Source organism: Orbicella franksi, chromosome 10 (assembly GCF_964199315.1).
Source record: "Orbicella franksi chromosome 10, jaOrbFran1.1, whole genome shotgun sequence".
NCBI lineage: Eukaryota > Metazoa > Cnidaria > Anthozoa > Scleractinia > Merulinidae > Orbicella > Orbicella franksi.
The window spans coordinates 6,368,060-6,390,147 of NC_138154.1; the positions used below are offsets into that span (position 1 = coordinate 6,368,060).

General features: G+C 39.3%; 1 protein-coding gene across 1 annotated transcript; it reads right to left on the minus strand.

Moving 5' to 3' along the window:
• Positions 1-12,738: 12,738 nt before the first annotated feature.
• LOC145501523 (uncharacterized) lies at positions 12,739-13,503 on the minus strand. The gene has a single exon (XM_081480981.1). The coding sequence runs from the start codon at positions 13,501-13,503 to the stop codon at positions 12,739-12,741; it is 765 nt and encodes a 254-aa protein (XP_081337107.1).
• Between the last annotated feature and the right edge of the window lie 8,585 nt (positions 13,504-22,088).

The window sequence follows — 22,088 nt, forward strand, 5'->3', positions numbered from 1 at the left end:
TTCAAGTTTCCGGATGAGGTAGGCGGGTGTGGTCCTTTGCCTTGCAGATCTTCTGGGAACTTGTTGACCAGGTGTTGGGGTTGCTCTGTTGGCTGTTGGGACTTGTGGTTGGCTATTGGCTACACAGGGCGAAGTGATTGTAGTTGTATGATGACGGTTAATTGTGAAGTCGTCATCCTCTAATTCCAGAGCATCCACTTCTCTATGTCTGTCCTCCTGCTGGACGAATAGCTTGACATGTGATGTGTTTCGCCTGTGCTGCTTCCCCTGTCCATCCTCAATAATGATTTGAGTGCCATGGATCTACGATTTTCATGGGGTTTCAGTAGAACTTTGTGGAATATTTGTTGGTGTGCCTCTGTGACTAATACAAAATCATCTATCTTGAGGTTTCTCTTGGATGCGTTGGTAGGGTGAAGAGCATCTGTGCTGGCTTTGATTTTTTTCTCATCGAGCTGGATGCCATTGGCTGAGGTAATGCGTCTGAAGGCATTGATCTGTGGTACGGCGAAAGAGCATTTAGGTAGTTTGAGAGTGATACCACTGTCTGCTAGGCACATCTAAATGTTGTCTAAGATATTAGCAGTTCCTGGAATTTCTCTGATGAGGTCACGAATAAATTTGTGACAATGGCTGTGGCCGCACTAAGAGAGTTAACTGGGTTTATTTTTTAGAAACCTGGTTAAAAATTCTAAACAACTCAACGCGGTTAAAGGTTGGTTATAATAAAATAATGGGGTTATATTTTAGGAGCGGCCGCACTGAAATGGGTTATGAAGTGAGTTAACTCGATTGACGTCACGAGATAAACCAACAAAATGGCAGACTTCGAGGACCATGTTGTTATATTCTCGATTCTTTTTTTTTGTTTTCATTTCCTTTCTCTCCACTCATGGCTAAGGCAGTTCCTCTTCCTTCTAATGTGCACTACGCAAATTTCTAAAGCAGTTCTTTCAAACATGATGTTAATTTCGCGTAGACGTCAGGGTGTTCTCCATCGCCATCGAATGAATTGTCCTCGAGTCTGGGTATATCCGAGAGACCAGCGATGGTTTGGGGAAATCCATAGAAATCCTGCCATGCATGGCTTTTTTAGAGAGCACTTTCGAATGAGCTTAAACTCCTTTCAAGCCCTTTGTCGTATTCTGTCGCCATGTATGGCAAAAAGAAACACTCACTTCCGTGCAGCGGTACCGACATGAAAGCGTGTGGCAATTGGATTGTGGCATCTAGGAACTGGAGAAAGTTATCGCTCTACATCTATTACGTTTGGTGTAGGAAAATGCACTGTGCTTAACTTTATTCACGAATTCATTCGTACCCTGTTTCACGTCAGAGAAGATTACATCTCTTTTCCATCCAATGGAAGGGAATTAGGAAATGTAATGAACAAATTTGAATTAAAATATGGCCTACCCCAAGTTGCAGGCGTTACTGATGGGAGCCGTGTAAAAATTAAAGCCCCTCAAGAAGATCATGAAGCATATTATAACCGAAAGCAATGTTATTCGATTGTTCTACAGGGAGCAACTGACTCAGGAAGTGTTCATGATGCAAGGATTTTTCGTTGAAGCAAACTTTTCAGGCAAATTTCTTCGGGTGATATAATGGAAGGGACTAGGGTCATCAACAATGTAAACGTGAGGCCATATTTGATTGGGGACACTGCCTACCCCTTTTGTCCTTACCTCATGACAGCCTACCACAGCGGATGCTTAACCCCCGGCACAACAAAGGTTTAACAAGGTGCTGACAAAGCTACGTGTTGTCGTGGAAAGAGCTTACGGAAAGTTAAAGATGCATTGGTGATGCATTCTAAAGGAATGAGAGGACGACACAAAGAGTCGCAGAAATCACACTAGCTTGCTGCATTTAACAAAATTTCTGTATCATCATGGGAGACAATTTCGATGATTCTTATGAGGATGAAAGCAGTCTAATCTACTATTTCTTTAGCTTTTGCAATTTTATTTTTGCAGGGCCCCACTGAAAACCACATGTATGTGAAGTGGGCTCCCTGTTGAAAGGTCTTTATTATTATTATTATTATTATTATAGGGATGACAATGATGAAGATGGACCAGAAGAAGATGACGAAGGTCAAGAGATAAGACGAGCCCTCACAGAATACCTCTCACAGTAGCATACTTAGAAAGTGTCATATCAGACGAGAGCAACACTTTTCCACTCGCTTTTCTTCCTTTTTCTATTCCACTATGCCTGGACTTCAGTACCCTCTTTTCAGGGATGAGGTTGTGGTGTGTACAATTCGGTTGGGCGTGTTTTGTGTGTGCGTGTGTGTCTGCATGGGAGGGGGGGTGGTGGTGGTGGTTGGTTGAAGAATGAATTTTCGTAAGATGATTGGAAACTTTGAATATACCCCACATGTTTTTATTGCATATCTCTCAGATTAAACCTTTAGTGGAGTCTCTGAAACCCAGCAAAAAGGATTTATGTTCAGTCCCCAACTGAGATACAAGTCCACAGCAGCTGTCTTGACATCATTTTATAGTATTGAATATATATTTTTTATTTTAATTTGAACATTTCAGTTGGGTTGCAAAAGATATTACTAACTGCTACTGGTTTTCCAAGGTGTTTTTGAACCAGGAACTCCAGTCTAGTACTGACACTGTCTTTGTCACGAAACACTACGCTACATTCTTGTCACGCATGCTAAACATAGCATTGTTTGACAGAGACAGCCCAAAACGGAACTAGGATCGGACCATGTTCTAAGGCAGTTTCAATGCAACTGTAAACTTTTAACCTGAGACAACATGTTTGAGCTTCACTTAGTTTGCTAGGGTTGGGACTTGGGCGTGGCACTTTCTTTATGTGTGTACTGAAGCTGAAAAAAACCAACTTTAAATAAAAACATTTTAGTTCAGTTACAAGAGAGAAAAATGTTCTGACACTCAAAAAGTTTTTGAACGCACTTTGAACACAGCTGTAAACCTTTAGGATAGCATGTTGAACCTACATCAGTTAAGATTCTCTAATTGTATTTTGGCGTGAAATGCCATGGCACAAAGTGTAAAAGAAACAACAGTAATAAATAAATACAGTACTTGTTCTCTTTAGTCTTCATCAGAACTTTCTAATTTCTCTTCAGCTCTTTTCTTTCCTTTTTTATCACCAAGAACTGTACCTAGTTCTCTAATTGCAATTATCAGCAAATCTCGACGCCTTTCTTCCGACTCCTTTAAAAATTGAAAGTAATGTTCCTGGCCCCTTCAGCTTGCTTCTAAAACTTTGGTTTGCTTTTCAAAAAGATCAAACAATCGATCATCTTGTTCATCTTTCTTAACTTTTACCCTTGGCTTTCTTAGGCGACTTTCCTTTTTTCAACTTAGCCTTCTTTGGGGGGCTTGCTGGTGTCTCATCAGTATCTTGAAGTTTTACACCTGAGGTAGAGGGCTTGTCAAGATCGGAGTGGACTTGACATCTTTCTGTTGCTCACTGTAGCGTTTGCAGGGGAGCTTACAGAATTATCTTCATTTAAACTTGCTTCAGTCGCAGATGTCGCTGGAACACTGGACTTGCTTGAATTTCTCACAAATGGCATTGCGATTTAATGTTTATCACCCATAATTGCTTTTTTCATTGCTTTTGTACCATTTCCAGTTTTAGTAGATAAGTCCTTAGCTTTCTTGTACACATTAAGCAAATTGTGCCATTTGTCTCTGCACTGAGTTCCTGTCTTCAACGAGGAAGATGCATTTATTTCGTCTCTAGCTGTGTTAACTTCATCCGCTATTTGTTGCCATTTTTGTGAACTACCGCTCCCTGTTAATCCGCTTTTATGCTCCTTACAGAGGTTGATTAAAATTTCCTCTTCTGCAGTGCCCCAAGTGTTTCTCTTCCTCTTGGTGCTGCTGGCTGTCGATGAGCTGTCGCTCATTTCAGAACAGCTTGCTGGTGAATAAGGTAAATAGTATAACGCTTCCTGCACAGATCATATTTCAGGCCTCAAAGTTCCTTGCCAAGTTGACTGATTTGGGAACGGTGACACGTATTGGGAAGGACACCAGTAACCCGGTTGAGTAATATAACTGTTGCTAGAATTGTTATAAATGTTGTCACCAGGTGCCATGTTCAGAAGTTTATGCAGGTGTATTTTCCATGCCAGACAACATTTCACACGCACACCGTGATGATTGACACATTTTGCAAAAAAGCCAATGCATGGTGCTGATCAGACTACTGATAAGAGACCACTAACCTGGGTTAAAGCATGGAAAAAGGAGGTTTAAAATTAACCTAACCCGGTTAAAAAATCTATTGTTCATCAATAAATTTCCGTGGTAATTGTAAATCTGGTTTAAGTTCCATGAACAGCCGAAATTAGCGGCCGCATTACGATTTTTCAGTAACCCAGTCAACCGTAATTAATTAATTAGAAATAACCCGGTTAACTCTCTAGTGCGGCTGTGGCCAATGTTCTCCTGATGGGGATGCACCCATTATAAGGCGAATGAAACGATGTGAGCCATCATCAAGTGTAGAGAAGGCAATGATGTAGCGTGATTCTTCAGCCAATGTAAGTTGCAGTTAACCTTGCGAGAGATCAACTTCGGAGAAGATGATTGCACCTTCCATCTGCTGGAGAATCTCATTAACTGTGGGTATTTGTTCCCAGTGCTGTGTAAGGGCAGTGTTTGGCATTCACCTGTCTAGAACCAAACGAATGTCTCCATTTTTCTTAGGAATGGCCATAAGAGGTAATAGCCAGGGTGTCGCTCCTTGGACTTTTTCACCGATGCTCTCATTGCGCATTTCCTCAAGCTTGGAGTTGACCTTTGCTTTTATGCTATGAGGAATTCTTTGAGACGGTTGAGCTACTGGGAGTGACCCTTTCATCAATTTCCAGTTTCCTGCAGGTGTTTTTCAAATTGCCTGTCCCACTGAACAGCTTGAAGTGTTTAGTATGGATTGCATGAACTTGGGAGTCTTCGTGTTGTAATGTGATATTGTTGAGGTTGATGCTCAGAGGATCAAGTGCTGTTGAGGAGTTAAAATTGAGAAGACATTTGGATTTGCTGTTAGAAACATGGAAGATCGGTTCTGTTGACTTTCCACTGCAAGCAAAAATAGATTCTGTAAAATTGGCCAGCGATGTGTAATGGCTGCTTGGTGCCATAAGCATGGATTTTGACTGTTGAAGGCATTAACCAGAAGTTGGCATTTTGGGCTTCAATGCAATCCACAGTTGCCTCATTGAGCACATTGACGGGGGCATAAGAATCCACAATTACTGTAACTGGTACAGCATTGATGATAACAGTGGTTTCGAGATGTGTAGTTGTACTGTGGATGGTGAAGAGGTATTCGTCATCTGTCTCACTTGAATTGGGCTCTGGTTGCGTGACGTCACCTGTCACATGTTGGATGCCATGTGCTGTAGATTGACTGGAGACAAAATTTTGGAAAGTGATTCAATTTATGGCATCCATGACATTCTGTTCCTTGAGCTGGGCATGAACGCATCCCACCTTTGTGTGAGAAAAAGACTGTCACAGTTTCTGCAAACAGTGGGCAATTGCTTGGGTGGCAGAGGCGGTTTTCTCTTTTGTCATTTGTTATGTAAGCCATTTTGGTTTCGGCGATTGTTATGTAATCCATTACTCGAAAACCTGAGTTGTTGAGCAGAAAACGTGACTGGTTTAGCTGAGTGTCCACAGCATTTAATGCTAATGTTGGCATTTGAGAATGGTGGCCCTCAAGCCTTTTTGCTTGTTCATCGATGCACTCAAGTGATCTACCATGGTTGAGAAGTTCCTGCAGTGTAAAACTTTCCCTCAGGGCTTGTCTGCAAAGGCATTTATCCCTTGTTTTGTAAATGATTTGTGTCCACATTTCGTCATTTATGCTTGGGAAATTACAATCAGATGCTTTTGTTTTTAAATGATGATAAAAGTCGTTGAGAGTTTCGTTGACTTCTCGTTTGAGGTCTCGGAACTCAAAGAACACCATATCTTTATTTTGTATGGGGTGAAAGTGCTGGTTGAGAGCTGGAATGGCCGTTTCATAGGTGGTACAGTGTCCGGTAAGATGTCGAAAATATCGTTGGTTGAATTGCCTTTGTATATAAGCAATAGTCCTTGGCAAATAGTGGGGTCAAATTCCCATAGACTTAGATGAAGATTTCAAAGCAACACACCCGTTTCTTCCATCGTTGTCCAACCGTGGAAGGATCCACAGAGGGGTTGAACTGCTGAAATGGCAGTAATTTACTTTGAGGCGTAGCAACAGCGGCTGCTACAGTGGTTACAGTTAAAGTGCCTGAACCAGTTGAAGGATTTGTGGAAGGTGGTGTGCTTGGTTCAGTATCGGAATTCTGGGTTATCCTCATCACCAATGTTGTGTTTGATTATGAGTTTATTCCCATATGTACTATGCGGACATTGATGTGCATACACTGTGCATAAAACTACTACTGTACGCAATCAATCACATGTCCTGTCTAGTAAACATTAACTCTGATTAAGATACAACAGTGTCAATGACATACAGGATGACAGCTAGGCAAATAACTTATCGTTGATCTTTTCCCAACTCCTCGTTATCCTTGACAAACACCTCCATGCTCCACTTGCTGTTTAACATATTCCTCCACCAAACTCCTCATACAAGGATAATGCATCTTCAGAGAATGCGTAAGTGAGGCCATCTTTGTGATCCCTGAACACTGCATTGTACATCTCTGTAAGATCATGCAGATTAAACTCTTGTAGTTTGTTGTACCTTCAGGCAAACAAAATGTAATATATACGGTTATAAAAGTTCACAAAATTAACAAATAGATCTGCTGCTTGTCTTTTTAGTAATTGATCACAGAGGATGTCAAAATGTTGCAAGGACCAAAAATGGCGCACAAGGTGATAACCACGTGTGTCATTGATGTGTCATTGCACACAGCAAGGTAATAGAGAAACAAAAACAAAATGCGAAGAATAATTTGACCTGTACCTACATGTATTGTATAAATGTATTTGTATTATGCAAAATTTTATTTAAAAGGACTGTTGATCTTCTCTTATATCATGACCCAAAGTTTCTCAAACAATTGTTCTGCAAAATACGAGCTTCCCATCAACTGACGAGAAGAATTTGTTTGATGGCCTTCATTATTCAAGTATTCTTTAAAAAAAGACACAAACAGAAATTTCTTATTTCCTGTCACCTCTCCTTAATTATATTTTTGGTAGAAAAAAACTGCAGTATTTATTGTAGAAAAATTTTGAGTGTTTTATAGACACTGTGTTGGGCTAAGGTATATGAGAAACGCCCTCTCCTGATTGGGGGATTTGACCTTTCCTTTTCAAAGAAAAAATGAGATTTAAGGGATTGAAAAGTGCATTTTGGCAGATAATTACCCAGGCAGTGAGGCCTGGGGTTAAATTTCGGCTCCGTTTTTTTTTCCTCATTCAGTCACAAATCGCCGTCTGGTCTCTAAAGCGCATGCGTCAACTGTGCATGCGTACAGCACATGGAATTTACAGAAGTTGTCGTTGTGAGAAGTTAACACAGATTACATGATTTCTAGGGCGATGAAATCATTTACAAACGAACACACCATTCAAGGTAGACCAACACTAAAGGACACTAAGTGTTTTCGGAACGGGTCAGTCTGCAAACCTTATGAGAGATCAATTTACGAGCGAACATTTTGAGTGAATTTATCAAGAATCATGTTACACGAAAGGAGCCATCAATTGCGGCTATCAACTCTTCATCTTGATAAAAAGCATCTTTAGAAGCGTCGTTGTATGATCGTAAACCGAGTAGAATCGCAGCACGAACGCAAGAATGTCTGAGCAACAAGAGCAGAAAGGTTAGAGAATTTGTTTATGAATGTATCTGTTTGAGTACACCTAAGTAAAACGCTCTGAGAAACTTCGTTAAGTATAATAAAGATAAAATCTCAAACTAAACAATATTTTCTCGTTATATTCTTGTAACAGTTATGTGTCTTTACAAGGTGAAACCCATGTAGCAAATTACTGTACATTTAAGCTGAAAGAAACTGATGTACATGTATGTTGACCCTAGCAAAACAATTCTTGGCTTGCATTGTCACACAATCCTGACGCAATAAAAAATTTATTTGAAAACAATTTAGCAGATTAAATCAAGAAATTGTGATGTGATAGGAGATTAATAAAGATGACACCTCACTAATTTTTAAGTCTGTGCGTTTTACCAAGCTCAGATTTTCGTTGAAATATTTTGCACAAATTTACAGAGACCAGTACCTCCGTGGTACGCCAACATTGTGGCCGGAAAATAGTGTAAACATCTGGAGCTTACTTTGGCTATCTAGGCGACTGATTATCTGTACTGAACAAACAAGCATTTGCATAAGCACTTTTCCTAGTACTTTAACTGCTGATTGGGCCAAAAATCATGACATAAGTATATGTTTTTCGACAAACATGTTCGAAGGTCTATGTCACGCACCGCCATAACTTGGAAATTCAAAATGTCTCGCTCTTTTCACGCCTAAAGACCTGCAAATGAGTAATAAGTTATTAATCAATTCCAAGAAATGAAATCAAAAGCAGAAGAGCTTAAGCACATCGATTCGATTGAATTTCGTACAACTTCAAATGCATAACATTTAGCTCAATTGAAATATAGCTAGTGCTTCTCAGTATAACGACTGCCTGGGTACATGCAGCAAAGCGTCTAGTTCTGAACATGGTTTTGCCATTAAAATGTACTAAACTCAGTGGCCCTATTTCCACTTTCTCCACTCTGGGCTCTATCTATAGTTTGAAAAAGGGATTGTTTGCAGTATACTGGAAATTACACTCTTGAAAAGTAAACTTCTAAAGACCCCTCTACCTCCCACACTATAAACGCCTCCCCGTGGACGTAAATAATTGGTCTCTTTCAATATTACCTGTGTTTCTTTTCTGGTCATAACCTTTGGCTTGACAATAGCATGCAGGAAATCCTCGTCAAGACCATTTTGTGAGGACACCATGGCTGGATAAACTTCTAACAAAAGGTTTTTGACCTGTATAAATCCTCCAAGCGATAGAGAAGTTTGCTCAGTGCTGACATGTCTCAATTGTTCCCAAGGTTTGAGGTTAGGGAATCACCATTATACTGGTGGCAAAGACTTCCTACCTCCTTCCTGTCAATGACAGCATGAAGAGTATCACACATCTGTCTTAAATAATTGCTGCTAGTCCTCCATACTTCAGAAGGTGCTGCCTGAGACCAGCATCTGTGAATTCATTAAGCAAAATACAGGAACCTTCATTGACCTTCTCAATGTGGGAAAGGGGGATTTTTGCTCTGTACTTAAATGCTTGACTTTTACCTGATGATAGAGGGGAGATGCACAGGGTAAAAAGTGTGAAATTCTTGCTGTATGGCTTTTGCAGGGATGGCTTGACGAAGGAGCAAGATCCAAGTAGAGCAGCAATATTCAACAGCATTGCCATAGACATAATTTCTTTAACTACATTATGTGGGCACGAGAATTCCTTGATCCAATAGACCTTTTGCATGCCGAGCGGGGACTGGTCACTGGAGGTATGCGACTGCCATCTTTGATATGACACATGGCTAATTATTAATGTGCACTCGTGTTGACCTTTGCTCGCTAGTTAAAAATGACAGCTAATAGTGAAGAAACTTATAAAACTTTAACCCAAAGATGCCTAGATGAGTTTATCAAGGAAGAGAAATCGGATCAGAGGGCTCAGGCGTTCTTCGTGGAAGATTATGTTCACAAGCTTTTTATCGCATTTCACGAAGCAGAATGTTGTGTTATGAAAGGAAAATGCTATCGATCGATGTCTAAGTTGGAAAAGCCGCACGAGATGAAAATTATCTTGGAATTCAGCGACTCAGGATTGAATATTGTGTTTAGAAGATGTTCTTGCAAGGCCAGGCAGGGACATTGTCATCATCTCTCGGCTTTAGCCTACATGGTGTTGAGTTCTATGAAGGAGAGTGATGGTGCTTCAGCTTGTACTTCAAAGCCCCAGCAATGGCATGTTCTTAGAGGTGCAAAAATCGACCTGCAACCCTGGATGCAGCTAAATTTTTTTAAAACCATCGGTGGAAAAGGAATCAAGAGGTGCATCACTGTGCCTTTATGATCCAAGACCTCTCAAGAGAAAGGACTCTGAGGAAAGCAAACAAATATTTTAAGAGTTTCAAGATAAATTTAAAAAGGTATGCCCAACTGCACCAGTTGTTCACGAGGAAAATTATAGTTCTACCACCGTTAAAACAAATCTTGGTGAATACCTTAAGGGCAGTCCATTAAGTTATCAGCTACCTTCAGTTGATTGTATTGGAAATCAAACAAACATATGGCGAGTTACCATTTAAACTTCCTGTGCTGAGTGATGACTGGAATGAATATGCACATGGGTTTCAAAATGTAGATCGTAGCTTCAGTACCTTGTCGCCAAAAGATGCATCACAACTTGAATGTGACAGGAGAGAGCAAAGTGGAAATTAGAGAGAGCAAAGTGCATCACTGCATCTCAGTTTGACCAGGTTATCAAAAGAGAGGCATCTGTCACAGAAACGTTTCTGAATGAACTGTTTCAAGGAAAAACAATTCAGACACCAGCTATGAAGAATGGTTTGACCAATGAGATCAGGGCTGCAAAAGAGTATCTTGATTGTGGACAAAATAAAAAAATGTACAAGAGTGGACTAGTGGTTAACCCAGCATTTTGTTGGTTAGGGGCTTCACCAGATGGTATTATTTATGACCTTTCAATGGGAGAAAATCTCTTTGGGATTTTTGAAGCTAAATGTCCATTTTGTGGGGCAGCTAAAAAAGTAATTGACATTATTAGAGAAAATAAGCAATTTTACTTAAAGCAAACAGACAATGGGATTAAGTTGAAAGAAAATCACAACTACTATTATCAAGTCCAGGGCCTAATGGGCATCACTGGGCTTAAATGGTGTGATTTTTGTGTTTGGACAGGTTTAGATTTCTTTCAGCAAAGAATTATGTTCAATCAAACGTTGTGGAATAATATGCTTTCCAAATTAACAAATTTCTACTTTGCACATTCTTATACATTCCTCACAATGAAAGGATGCTAACTTTCCTATTATTAATGACATCATACCAAGCCATTATTTTGTGGTAAATGTTTTAAGCTGTGAAATAAGGCCTTTGAAACAATTTTTGTCTTTTTTTTTGGCTGTTGGTTGTTTCTGTATTGTATTTTCATAGATGAGTTTACATTTCCACAACAAATTTCTGAAATACATACAAATTCCATGTATCTTGCATTTCAGCTAATAGAAGACAGTTGCAATTATTAGTTATTGTGCAATGACTGGGGACTGAAAATTCACCAGAAGTGCACAGACTGTCCAGATCTGATTAAGCAGACCAGCCTGATTACCCAGGCAGTGAGGCCTGGGTTTAAATTTTGGCTCTGTTTTTTTTTTCCTCGTTCAGTCACAAATCACCGTCTGGTCTCTAAAGCGCATGCGTCACCTGTGCATGCGTACAGCACATGGAATTTACAGAAGTCGTTGTCATGAAAAGTTAGCACGGATTCCATGATTTCTGGGGCGATGAAATCATATACAAATGAACACACTGTTTGAGGCAGACCAACTCTAAAGGACATTAAGCGTTTTTGGAACGGGTTGGTCTGCAAGCCTTATGAGAGATCAATTTACGAGTGAACATTTTGAGTGAATTTATCAAGAATCATGTTATACCAAAGGAGCCATCAACCAGGGCTATCAACTCTTCAACTTGAGAAAAAGCATCTTCAGAAGCGTCATTGTATGATCGTGAACCAAGTAGAATCCCAGCACGAACTCAAGAACATCTGAGCAACGAGAGAAGAAAGGTTAGAAAATTTGTTTACGAATGTATCTGTTTGAGTACACCTAAGTAAAACGCTCCGAGAAACTTTGTAACAGAGTTGTGTCTTTACAAGAGTGAAACTCATGTAGTGAATTATTGTAAATTTAAGCTGAAAGAAACTGATGTACATGTATGTTGACCCCAGCAAAACAATTCTTGGCTTGCACTGTCATGCAATCCTGACACAATAAAAAATTTATTCAACAACCATTTAATGGATTAAATCAAGAAATTGTGATGTTATAGGAGATTAATAAAGATGACACTTCGCTAATTTTTGAGTATGTGCGTCTTCCCAAGCTCAGATTTTCGTCAAAATATTTTGCACAAATTTACACCGACCAGTACCTCCACGGTACGCCAACATTGCGGCCGGAAAATAGTGTAAACATCTGGAGCTTACTTTGGCTATCTAGGCGACTGATTATCTGTACTGAGCAAACAAGCATTTACATAAGCACTTTTCCTAGTACTCTAACTGCTGATTGGGCTAAAAATCACGACATAAGTATATGTTTTTCAACAAACGCGTTCGTAGGTCTATGTCACGCACCGCCATAACTCGGAAATTCAAAATGTCTTGCTTGCTTGAGAAATGCAAATAACAATGACAAAGGCTGAGGAAAACAGACTGAAATGTTTATAGGCTGATATAAAGACCTTGACTCTTTTCATGCCCTAAAATCTGCAAACGTGTAATAAGCTATTAATCGATTCCAAGAAATGCAATCAAAAGCAGAAGAGCTTAAGCACATTGATTCGATTGAATTTCGTACAACTTCAAATGCATAACATTTAGCTCAATTGCAATATAGGTAGTGCTTCTCAGTATAACGACTGCCTGGGTACACGCAGCAAAGCATCTAGTTAACTGGAAATACATTTTGTGGTATTTTAAATGTCTTGATTCTGCTTATTGTTCTCTTGACATGTATTCTCAAATTTGCAATTTCCTGAGTCTCTTTTACTTGATTCTCTGAAAACTGTCCCTGATTACTGAGGAAAGGAGGAATATTAAGAGTACATCCTAGAGGCTCTAGTAGGTAATTTATTACAAAACCTCTATCAGCCATTACATTGTCCCCTCTTTCAAGCAATGTGAGAATTCCAGACTGTTTGGTGATTTCCTTGTCCGATATCACTCCAGTATACAACTGAGATACAAACATAACACTACCTGAGGGTGCAATGCCCAACAGAGCTTTGGCTGTAGTGGTACTTTTGTATTGTGAAAAAATTTGAGACTGCCTTAACAAAGAGGAAGGTGTCTGGATCTTGAATTCAGTCGCATCAAGGGTCACTCTTGTTGAAGGAAATTTTCTAAAACTGTCAGGCATTGTTTCTTGAATTGCGTGTTTGGACAACCAAAAATTAAGAGAACCCAAGACAAAATAAAGCAGATTTATCCATGATGTAAATATTCTTGAAACAGTAGCAATGAAAATGTTGAATAAGTTGGCAATACGCTGCAGTGGGATACCCAAACGCAATCTTGCAAGGGTCAAAAAGAGTTCATCCTCCTTTGACAAAGCTCTGTTAGTGTGACCTGTGCTGGCATTAGCCGTTTGTGTGCTGTCCTCATCTCCATCAGGCAGGTTCCCATGAAGATTTCGGCTCCAGTAACTCATGTTTTCAGCGTGACAGAAAACAAGTCAAATTCTCTATAGCTGGATGCATTTTGAAAGCCAGAGTAAAAGTGGATGTCATCGTCGCTACCTTCAAATCATTTAAACGAGAATGTCATATTATCAATCCTTGATTTTTCTGATATAAAATTGGATTTCAATACCCTTATTTCATCATCCTTTTCTTGAAGTAATTCCGTCAAACACTCAATCTCACGATCCTTTTCCTGGCAATGACTGCATAGAGTTTCCTCTTCACCTTTCCCCATTCCACGTGAACTTGTCTTTGACAAGCGCTGATTGACTGGTGTTTTCCAGGGGAATACTGAGGGCACAGCATCGTCCTTGAGAACTTTAAGCCCACCAAGTGTTGTTCGGTAATCATCAGCTGTAAAATGAAGAGAACACACTCAAGTGTGCTCAGTTATAATAAACAATTCCGCTCATCACGACTTTTTTACCTTCCATTTCTTCTTTGACTCACATTTTGGAAAGCGATGAAAGGATAGTTCTTTTTCCCTTGATGACTGTGAATGGCAGAGAGGAACACAACATTGGTTAACCATGGCTGACCCGCTTCACCTTTCAAGATGGCGGACGCATACCTCCAGTTACCAGTCCCCGCACAGCATGCAAAAGGTCTATTGACAAAAAATAGCAGTGCTAAATGAGTGTTACTTATAGGATATTATATGTAACACAATCAAACAAACAGACTGACAGCTATGTTATTGGATCAAATTTTTTTATACATGATTGGTCAGTTGTTAATTAACTGGCTTTTGTCATGAGGTTATTGTGGTTGTTGAGATGTGCTTTAGCAGTGGTGGCCAGCAAGGAGGTAAAAATTAGAGTGAATGAATGAGGTGTCTGCTGGGAAAAAAGAAGCCATTGTAGAGGGGTGGCAAAAAGTGGAAGAAAAAAGGTATAGTCTGCATACCAGCCAACTGTCCTGTCGGGCTGGAGCTTTATCTCAGTTTTGACTAGGAATATTGCTACTCCCACTGGCTGGAATGCTAGTCACTCACTGCAGAAATGATAGTACGTGGAGCTTTAATTACTGTATTGAAGTTGCAAACATAATGGGGAAATGCCTTTTAAAGGGTTGATCAAATGCATATCCTGTATAACACAACACAAAGATTTCATGGCATTCACTATAACCATCTTTGATGATCTCTAGTCCATTGCTGTGTTACTATGGGTGGAGAGAGGCACCGTGAGAGTAAAGTGTCTTCATCAAGAACACAACATAATCTCCCCAGGCAGGGCTCAAACCCAGACTGCTTGATCCTGAGTCAAGCATTTACATATTAAGAATGAGTGGCAGTATTTCTTTAAGGGTTTCTGAGAGGCAACTAGAAAGCCAAATCTTCTAGACAGCCGCAAGAAGTTTGCAAAAATTCCAAATGATAGCATTGTCTCTATGGTTGTAACTCCACTAAACTTTAATAGAAAGGCCAAATGTTTGGCCAAAAAGATAAAAAAAATAAAACATGAAACACAAGGTAAGGTTCAGGATCTCCAGTACAGGATTATCGGAAAAGATTCCCAGTTACTTTGCAACAATTTTGTGAGATTGATTAAATGGCTCAGTAGTGAGACTGTCACCAACAGAGAAAAAGAGTGTTAATTTTTGCATACCTTACATTAAGACCGGCGCAGTGAGCAGACGTGTCTTCAATCGCCCCCTGATCAATAGTTTCTAATATGCCTAATGTCACTGTAACATCATTGAAAAGGGAAAATGACAGCCTGAAAGCAGAAATCGCTACCCTTGGATGTGGATTTGAAAATCTGCAGCAAACTCTCACGTGAAATGATGCACAGGAATCTGGCAATGGTGGCAAAGCAAGCTGCTCCATCACAAAAGACAAAGCATTGAACACTCTTCGATTCTATGGAAAAGCTTATGACAATCTCCGCTTGGAAGCTGATAAGATTCTTTAACAACTGTGGTCACATTTAAATGCTAACTTCCCGAGTAACTTCCCGAGTAGATGATATCAGAAATGCTATCAATGGAATTCAGCGTCACAGCTACCAGTACAATGTCAAGATAGTTGGTCTCCCTGAAATCGACCCGCGAGAATCAGCATCCACCTCTACGTCTTTATACATAAGCCTTCAAAAAGTTTCAGGAGTGGATATAAATAACCAAGATGTCGACATTGTGCACCATCTCCTGGCTAGACAAGCTACTGCTGGCCCGAGACCAGTTATCTGCAAATTCATTCAAAGAATCGTCAAAGAAGAAGTTATCAACCAAAGTTTGCAAGGTTTCTGCAATGTTGATTGGTTTACCAGCCGAATGTTCTCTGGGAAATGTCAAGATTTTCGATCATCTCACTCCACAGACCCAGAAGCTATTCGCCAACGCTAAGAAATTTCAAGTTCGAAATGGATTCAGGTTCTGTTGGTCAAAAAACTTTATTGTCTATTTGCAAAAGTCTGAGGAGTCCCATCCAGCACAAAAGCCAGGAAGACCTTGAACGATTTGCACGCCAAGAGGACTTACCTATGAGCTAAGTAGTGTACTTCTTTCAACATAGCACTTTATGAAATGTCTCATGGCACTTTAAATTATAATAGTGATCGCATTGAATCTCTCTTATATAATCCTATAGATCAACCTGGATTATTTGAACCACTCTCAAATGATCTTAACCCTGATTCAAACTCTTTTACTCACGTACCGACTTGCAGATATATGGTTGAGGAAGATATTACGGCCAGGGGACTGTAAATATCAAGAATTGATTTTCAAAACTGAAATCACGGATTTTTTCATCTTTTGCCAGGAGAAACCCTTTGGTGAAATATTTTCGAAAATAGGACTAAAACTTGCCAGAGAGTTTTTTATTTTGAGAAATCCAACAAAAAGGAGAATTGTGGTTTTCGCACTGCAGCCACAGTAAATTCAGCTGAAAATTTGGACATATTCACATCAGTCTCAGAGAAAGACGGCTCGGTCTATTAAAATGACCTTTTACATGTATGTTTGGTATACAACTACAACACAACATAGCAAAAATATTGCCAAGAAATGCATTTTCACGTCGGGTTAGGAGTGCTCGAAAATTGCCAGTTTTTGCACTTTGAAAACAACCTAAAAATAGGGCATTTTTGAAGACAGTTTTCTTACCTTGGTACAGGGGAATCATAAATGAAAAATACATTTATGCAAAGCCCTGTTATTGTTTTACAACATAAAAAAATTCAGCTTGGGCAATTGGAAAGCTGTATAGTAAAACACGCGTAAGAAAAGGCTTTTTACGCTAATTTACACTACAATTAACAAGGGTCACGCAAACACTAGTTTTACCCGTGTCTAGACGAAATTCAAGGCTCAAAAAAGCACTCTGGTACATGGCTTCACCCAACAACACTACACTCCGGGGAAGATCAATCATTTCAACTACACATCAGGCGAAGAAAAAATGGGGTAAACAAAATATTCTGAGAATATTTTCAAAACAGGTTACTTGAGGAATATGGGAGACCCTTTGACCGTTCATGTCATTTGGAAATCAACACAGCTCTTAATTTGACCTTGATCATTCATCAGAATGTTTCTTTGCTTTTGTTTGCTTTGCTAACATATCTTCAAGTAGAAGAAGTTAGGCTTTTGAATTTGGAGGCATCTACCTGCAATATAATAAGAACAGCTGGAGTAACGATGGAGTATGTTTGAAATTTGAACCACCTCGCATTTAGACGGCTACAATTAGCTGAAGTTGATCGCCGAATTACATATGAAAATTCGCTTTTAGAAAATGGCAGTATTAGCAAGGAAGCAATGATCAAATAATGTACTTAATGCTTAGGAATTATTCCTGACAGGGAACCACGGCAGAAGAAATGTTACCACAACTTTTTTATCTCCCTTGGTGGCCAACCTTTAATGCAAACCAACGCTACTAAATTTCCTGGGGTATATATTGACAAGCACCTTACTTGGAAAGATCATATCAGCTATTTATGTAAACAAATCTCCAAATCAATTGAAATGTTATTTAGGTCCCGCTTCTATCTATCCTCAAAAACAAAACTCACCTTGTACCACTCGCTAATTTATCCTTATGTCAGCTATTGTAACTCTACACAGTCGTCTACATACGTAACTAACTTAAATAGAATTCATTGTTTGCAAAAACGGGCTGTGCAAGCTATTACCAATTCAGATTACAGAGCACATTCTGCTCCATTATTCTCCAAAATAGGAATTTTAGACATTTACCAAATCAACACCTTTCAATTGGTTAAATTTATGTACTATTATCATCACAACCTGTTGCCTTGATTGTTTTTCAACTTGTTTTTGCAAACAGTCAAATTCGTAGCTATGGCACCAGAACAGCCAATAATTATCACCTGAATCATTGCCGGAACAGATACCTCTGGCACTTATCTCAGGAACATGTTCTGCCCTTTTCTCAAAGTCCTCATTGTCTTCATCATCATCACTCACATTCTCCATTGGCCAGAATTTTAGTCGTTTTGTTGCTCTTACATATATTAGTCCCTGTCAACATAATCCAGCTAGTGTGGCACCTGTAAACTCCTTATCACGAAATAGGTTGAGAGGGCATCTACTTTTTCCAATGCTTTTCACAAATTCAGATGGGATAATACCTCCCCCTTCATCCCATAAGACATCAACTGGAGTACCTCCCACCTAAAAAAAACAAAACAAAAAATCACCAACTAGCCCATCAGTAGTAGTTGGCATCAACAAAGTGTTGGTTAGATTCCAGTTGTTAAACACAGGTATCAGGACTGGAGTGATTGTAGTATTTTATCCATTGTCTGATAAATTTGAGCTCACAAACACATTGAAATTCATTGCACAGCTTGTGATTGGTATTGAAAAGTGAAGATGGTTAGTATCTTTGAGATTGCAAATTTATATCACAAGAAAATACATAACACAATTGTGAATAAATACATTACATTCAAGGACCAAATGATTTGAAACATAGTTTTATTTATTTTTCTGGTAATCAACTCATCTATCTCCTTCATAGAAATTAAGAAACAAATTAAGAATGGCTGACTGTTAGGATCGAGAACTGCCGGTCAACGACCCATTTGGCAAATCGCTCATATTTTGCCCAAAGATACCCTTAGGTGACCTAATTCTAAAAATCATATTTCAAGGTTCCAGCGAATTTTTATTTTTCAGAAATTCGCGAAAATTTGAAAGCGTGGTCAAAGTGCGGTTTTTCGTGTAATAAAATGACCGAAATAAGGTGCGAGGACGAAGCACTGGTAAAGTCTTAAAATAAATTCAATTGACTTCAAACTTCACACAAATGTGGAACAACCACTCTAATTTATTCCTCACTTTAAACTAATCTCAGAGATGTTGATATAGTGGTTTTCCGAACCATTTTAAAAACACCTATGAAGCATGTGAAAAATAACAGCAAAATATAGGTCATGTTTAACAGCATAAAAATGCATCTGGTACCTCACTTTCCGATTATTTTACTTTACAGCCTAGAAATATCATTATTAAACATATATCATGCCAAGTTTCATGCTCGAACTCGCAGTATTTCCCTTTGAGAAAAACGAAAACCTATGTAAATGTGTTGGGCGCAAATAACACAATAATTATACATGAACAAGAGACAAATCAGTTTCAACGGCAAAAGTAAAAGGCCATCATTCATTAAAATCCCGTCAATTCACTGCTATCAGTACAAACATAATGTCCACTACATAAAAACTATTTTTAGACGTTTTCGAAACATTACGCGTTAACTTTGTTTAACATCCTGTCCACCGTCATGTCTACTCTGTCATCGCGTGTATTTCATTAATGTAAACAACACTGTGAATGGTTTTCACGACAGACGCAAGAGATTTCCTGTAACCTTAATGTTTTCGGTTCACCAAAACGCTTTAAGCTTGTTAAGACACAATAATGGGTCAACTTGGAATGCTGTTTAGCATTAAGGACGTTAAAGGACTGTAAATTAATCGAGTTGAAGTATCTTGAAGCAAATCAAAATCGCGCCCTTATTCTAATTTGGCAAACAGCCGACCTCCGTTCAAGTTCAAGAAGTCAAGAGGTTAATTCAGCAATGTATTACCGGTACAACAACAAAATCAAACCGCGGTCATCAAAAGTGTAAGTTTAAAAGTGTAGTGGCAAGTCCCAAATAAATTTCGCCTTTCTAAAATGGAAACAAGAAGTGAAACGCTCTGCCCTGAAGCAAATAAACAAAATATTAATGCGACTAATTTAATCTGAAAATGTTACAGAAAACATACCTAAAAGCCGTCGATTCCCCTCAATACCACTCCACATTGCCTTAAAGAGTCCAAGCTTTCTGCTGTAAGAATCAGGGGCCTCAGGAATCTGTTTTTATCATATTGGCAACCATGCTGCATGGCTGATATTCGAGACTCAGTAAAAGTTGTCACACAACTGTACGAGCAGCCCAGTCACGCTTTCACTGCTCTTGCGCAAATGTTCAACATTTCGCAATTTACCTAAACAGTGACAGTAGATTGAAATGCACTTCTTAAAGCTGACCTATCCAGGAGCAATTATTTCTTGTTCTTGAATGGCTCTTGGTTGTAGCTACAGTCGGGAAGGGGGAGGGGGAGGGGGTACTCTTGGAAATTTCAGATATCTGTATGCAGTGGAAGGTTAAGTGGTCTCCAGCTCTTAACGCCAACACTGACACACCAGATGATTCTCGAAGTATCACAGGGATCACTAAGCTAAATAATTTTGAGTTTAGCTCCGCTGAGTCAATTACCTGTTGGCGCGCATATTGCATTGACCGTGGACAGGTGGAAAAACAGTTAAACGGGAAAAGCCTGGATCTCATCAGTTGCCGGTATTTCTAAAATACTCTACATCTGAAGTTGCCGGTGCAACTTGTACCTCGGTGAGAATGCAAGACATTCTACGGCTTGGCACAAACTCCTCGTGGTGTGTACCCTTGAGAATGATCAAAAGGGTTAAAACGCAGTGATAGCACTAGAAACTACTAGCTAAAAGATTGAATGCGCCTACATGACTGTGTGCACACCACACAAGAGGACAATGAGTATTTCATCTTGAAAACTCGTTGCGACATTTGCGTTATGTTGTATTGCTTTACATGACATCCGGATGGCATGTGGTCGTGCAACGATCTCACGCCGCGTAGGACATTGTCCAGGAATTAACAGGACTGGGTACTGCTTACTGCATAAAAGGTCAAGGGGGTAACAAGAGGCGATTGTGAGGGGAGAGGGGCGTGCTGGGGAAATAATTAGGGAGGGGCAAAGCTAGACTTGAGCCTGCAATGTTAGATTGGTGGTGCAGTTGTCAGTGAAGTTGCCCATTGAGGTGTGTTTGAAGTTTGCGTGCCATAAACTATGTAATATACTTTGCTCATATCAATGTTTCTTTTTGTCCCGTCATACAACGCATGTTTCTTTCATCATCATTAAAATGCAAATCACAAATGATATAGGTAACTAGTGTTGTTTTTTAATGATTTTTTTATTTTTTGTTTCTATATATTGATTTATGTTTTTTAATTATTCTTTAATTATTTTTATTTTTGGGGGGGGGATTTTTTTGATACCCACGACTTTTACCCACACCCACAACCCGCGACAGTTAGCCATACTCCCTACACGTAAGCTTCATGTACATTTGGTAATGAAAGAGTGTGCAACATGTAAGCTTATCATACTTGTCTTTTATTGTGTTCACTTAGTGCTGTTGTGCTCCTGGTGTAGGATTCCATGTGCGATTTATTTTAGCTTACCATTTATGTATGCAAAGTAGGCCTTTTAAATGCTATGGTTTCGTAGCATGCCAATCTTTTCAACATTTTCTCTAACTTCAAGTTAATATTGTTGCGGAATCTATACTCTACCTAGCTTCACCGTCATCGCTACAGTCAGGAAACATTCATAAGTCTTTATATTCTGTCTTGTATTTTTATTATCACTCGGCTCTTCTACACAGATGTTATTTATTTTTCTAGTAGAACCTTGCTTGATCACTTAATACTCGATGGGCTCTTTGAGTCTCTTCAACAGAGCATGAGTTTGAAATCTCTATATGTAGCGTCAACAAGAACTGTAAACTACATTGTTCGAAAATGGTTCCAGAGGTTGATTGCCTTTCCTAATCATCCATCGCTGTTCAACTCAACAATGGAAGAAGAAACCAATGGCCAAGCTACCCGTCCCCAAGTTCTGCTGAACGTAACGCTTGATCAACAGGGTGTTCGGAATGAAAATTTACTCCATCTTCGTAGGAGCAGACGAGCGGCAAAGGTAACATTACGAAGAAAATTACTGAAATCACTGTGTATGTCGCAATTGCCTTTAGTGGAGGGATTTTTATCCAAGGCACAAGAATTTAACAAGACAATACAGGCTTTCAAAATTGCTCGTGCAAGTTATCACTAAATGATAAGTGATGAAATTGAGATTTAAGACTCTCAAGATTGCTACAAATCCTGTGCAAAGATTGCTAATTTTCAAGAGACATTACATCAGTTTATTACAACTGGCCAGTGTAGAGTATTACAAGACCAAAGTTCGACCAGAAGATTCAATTAGTT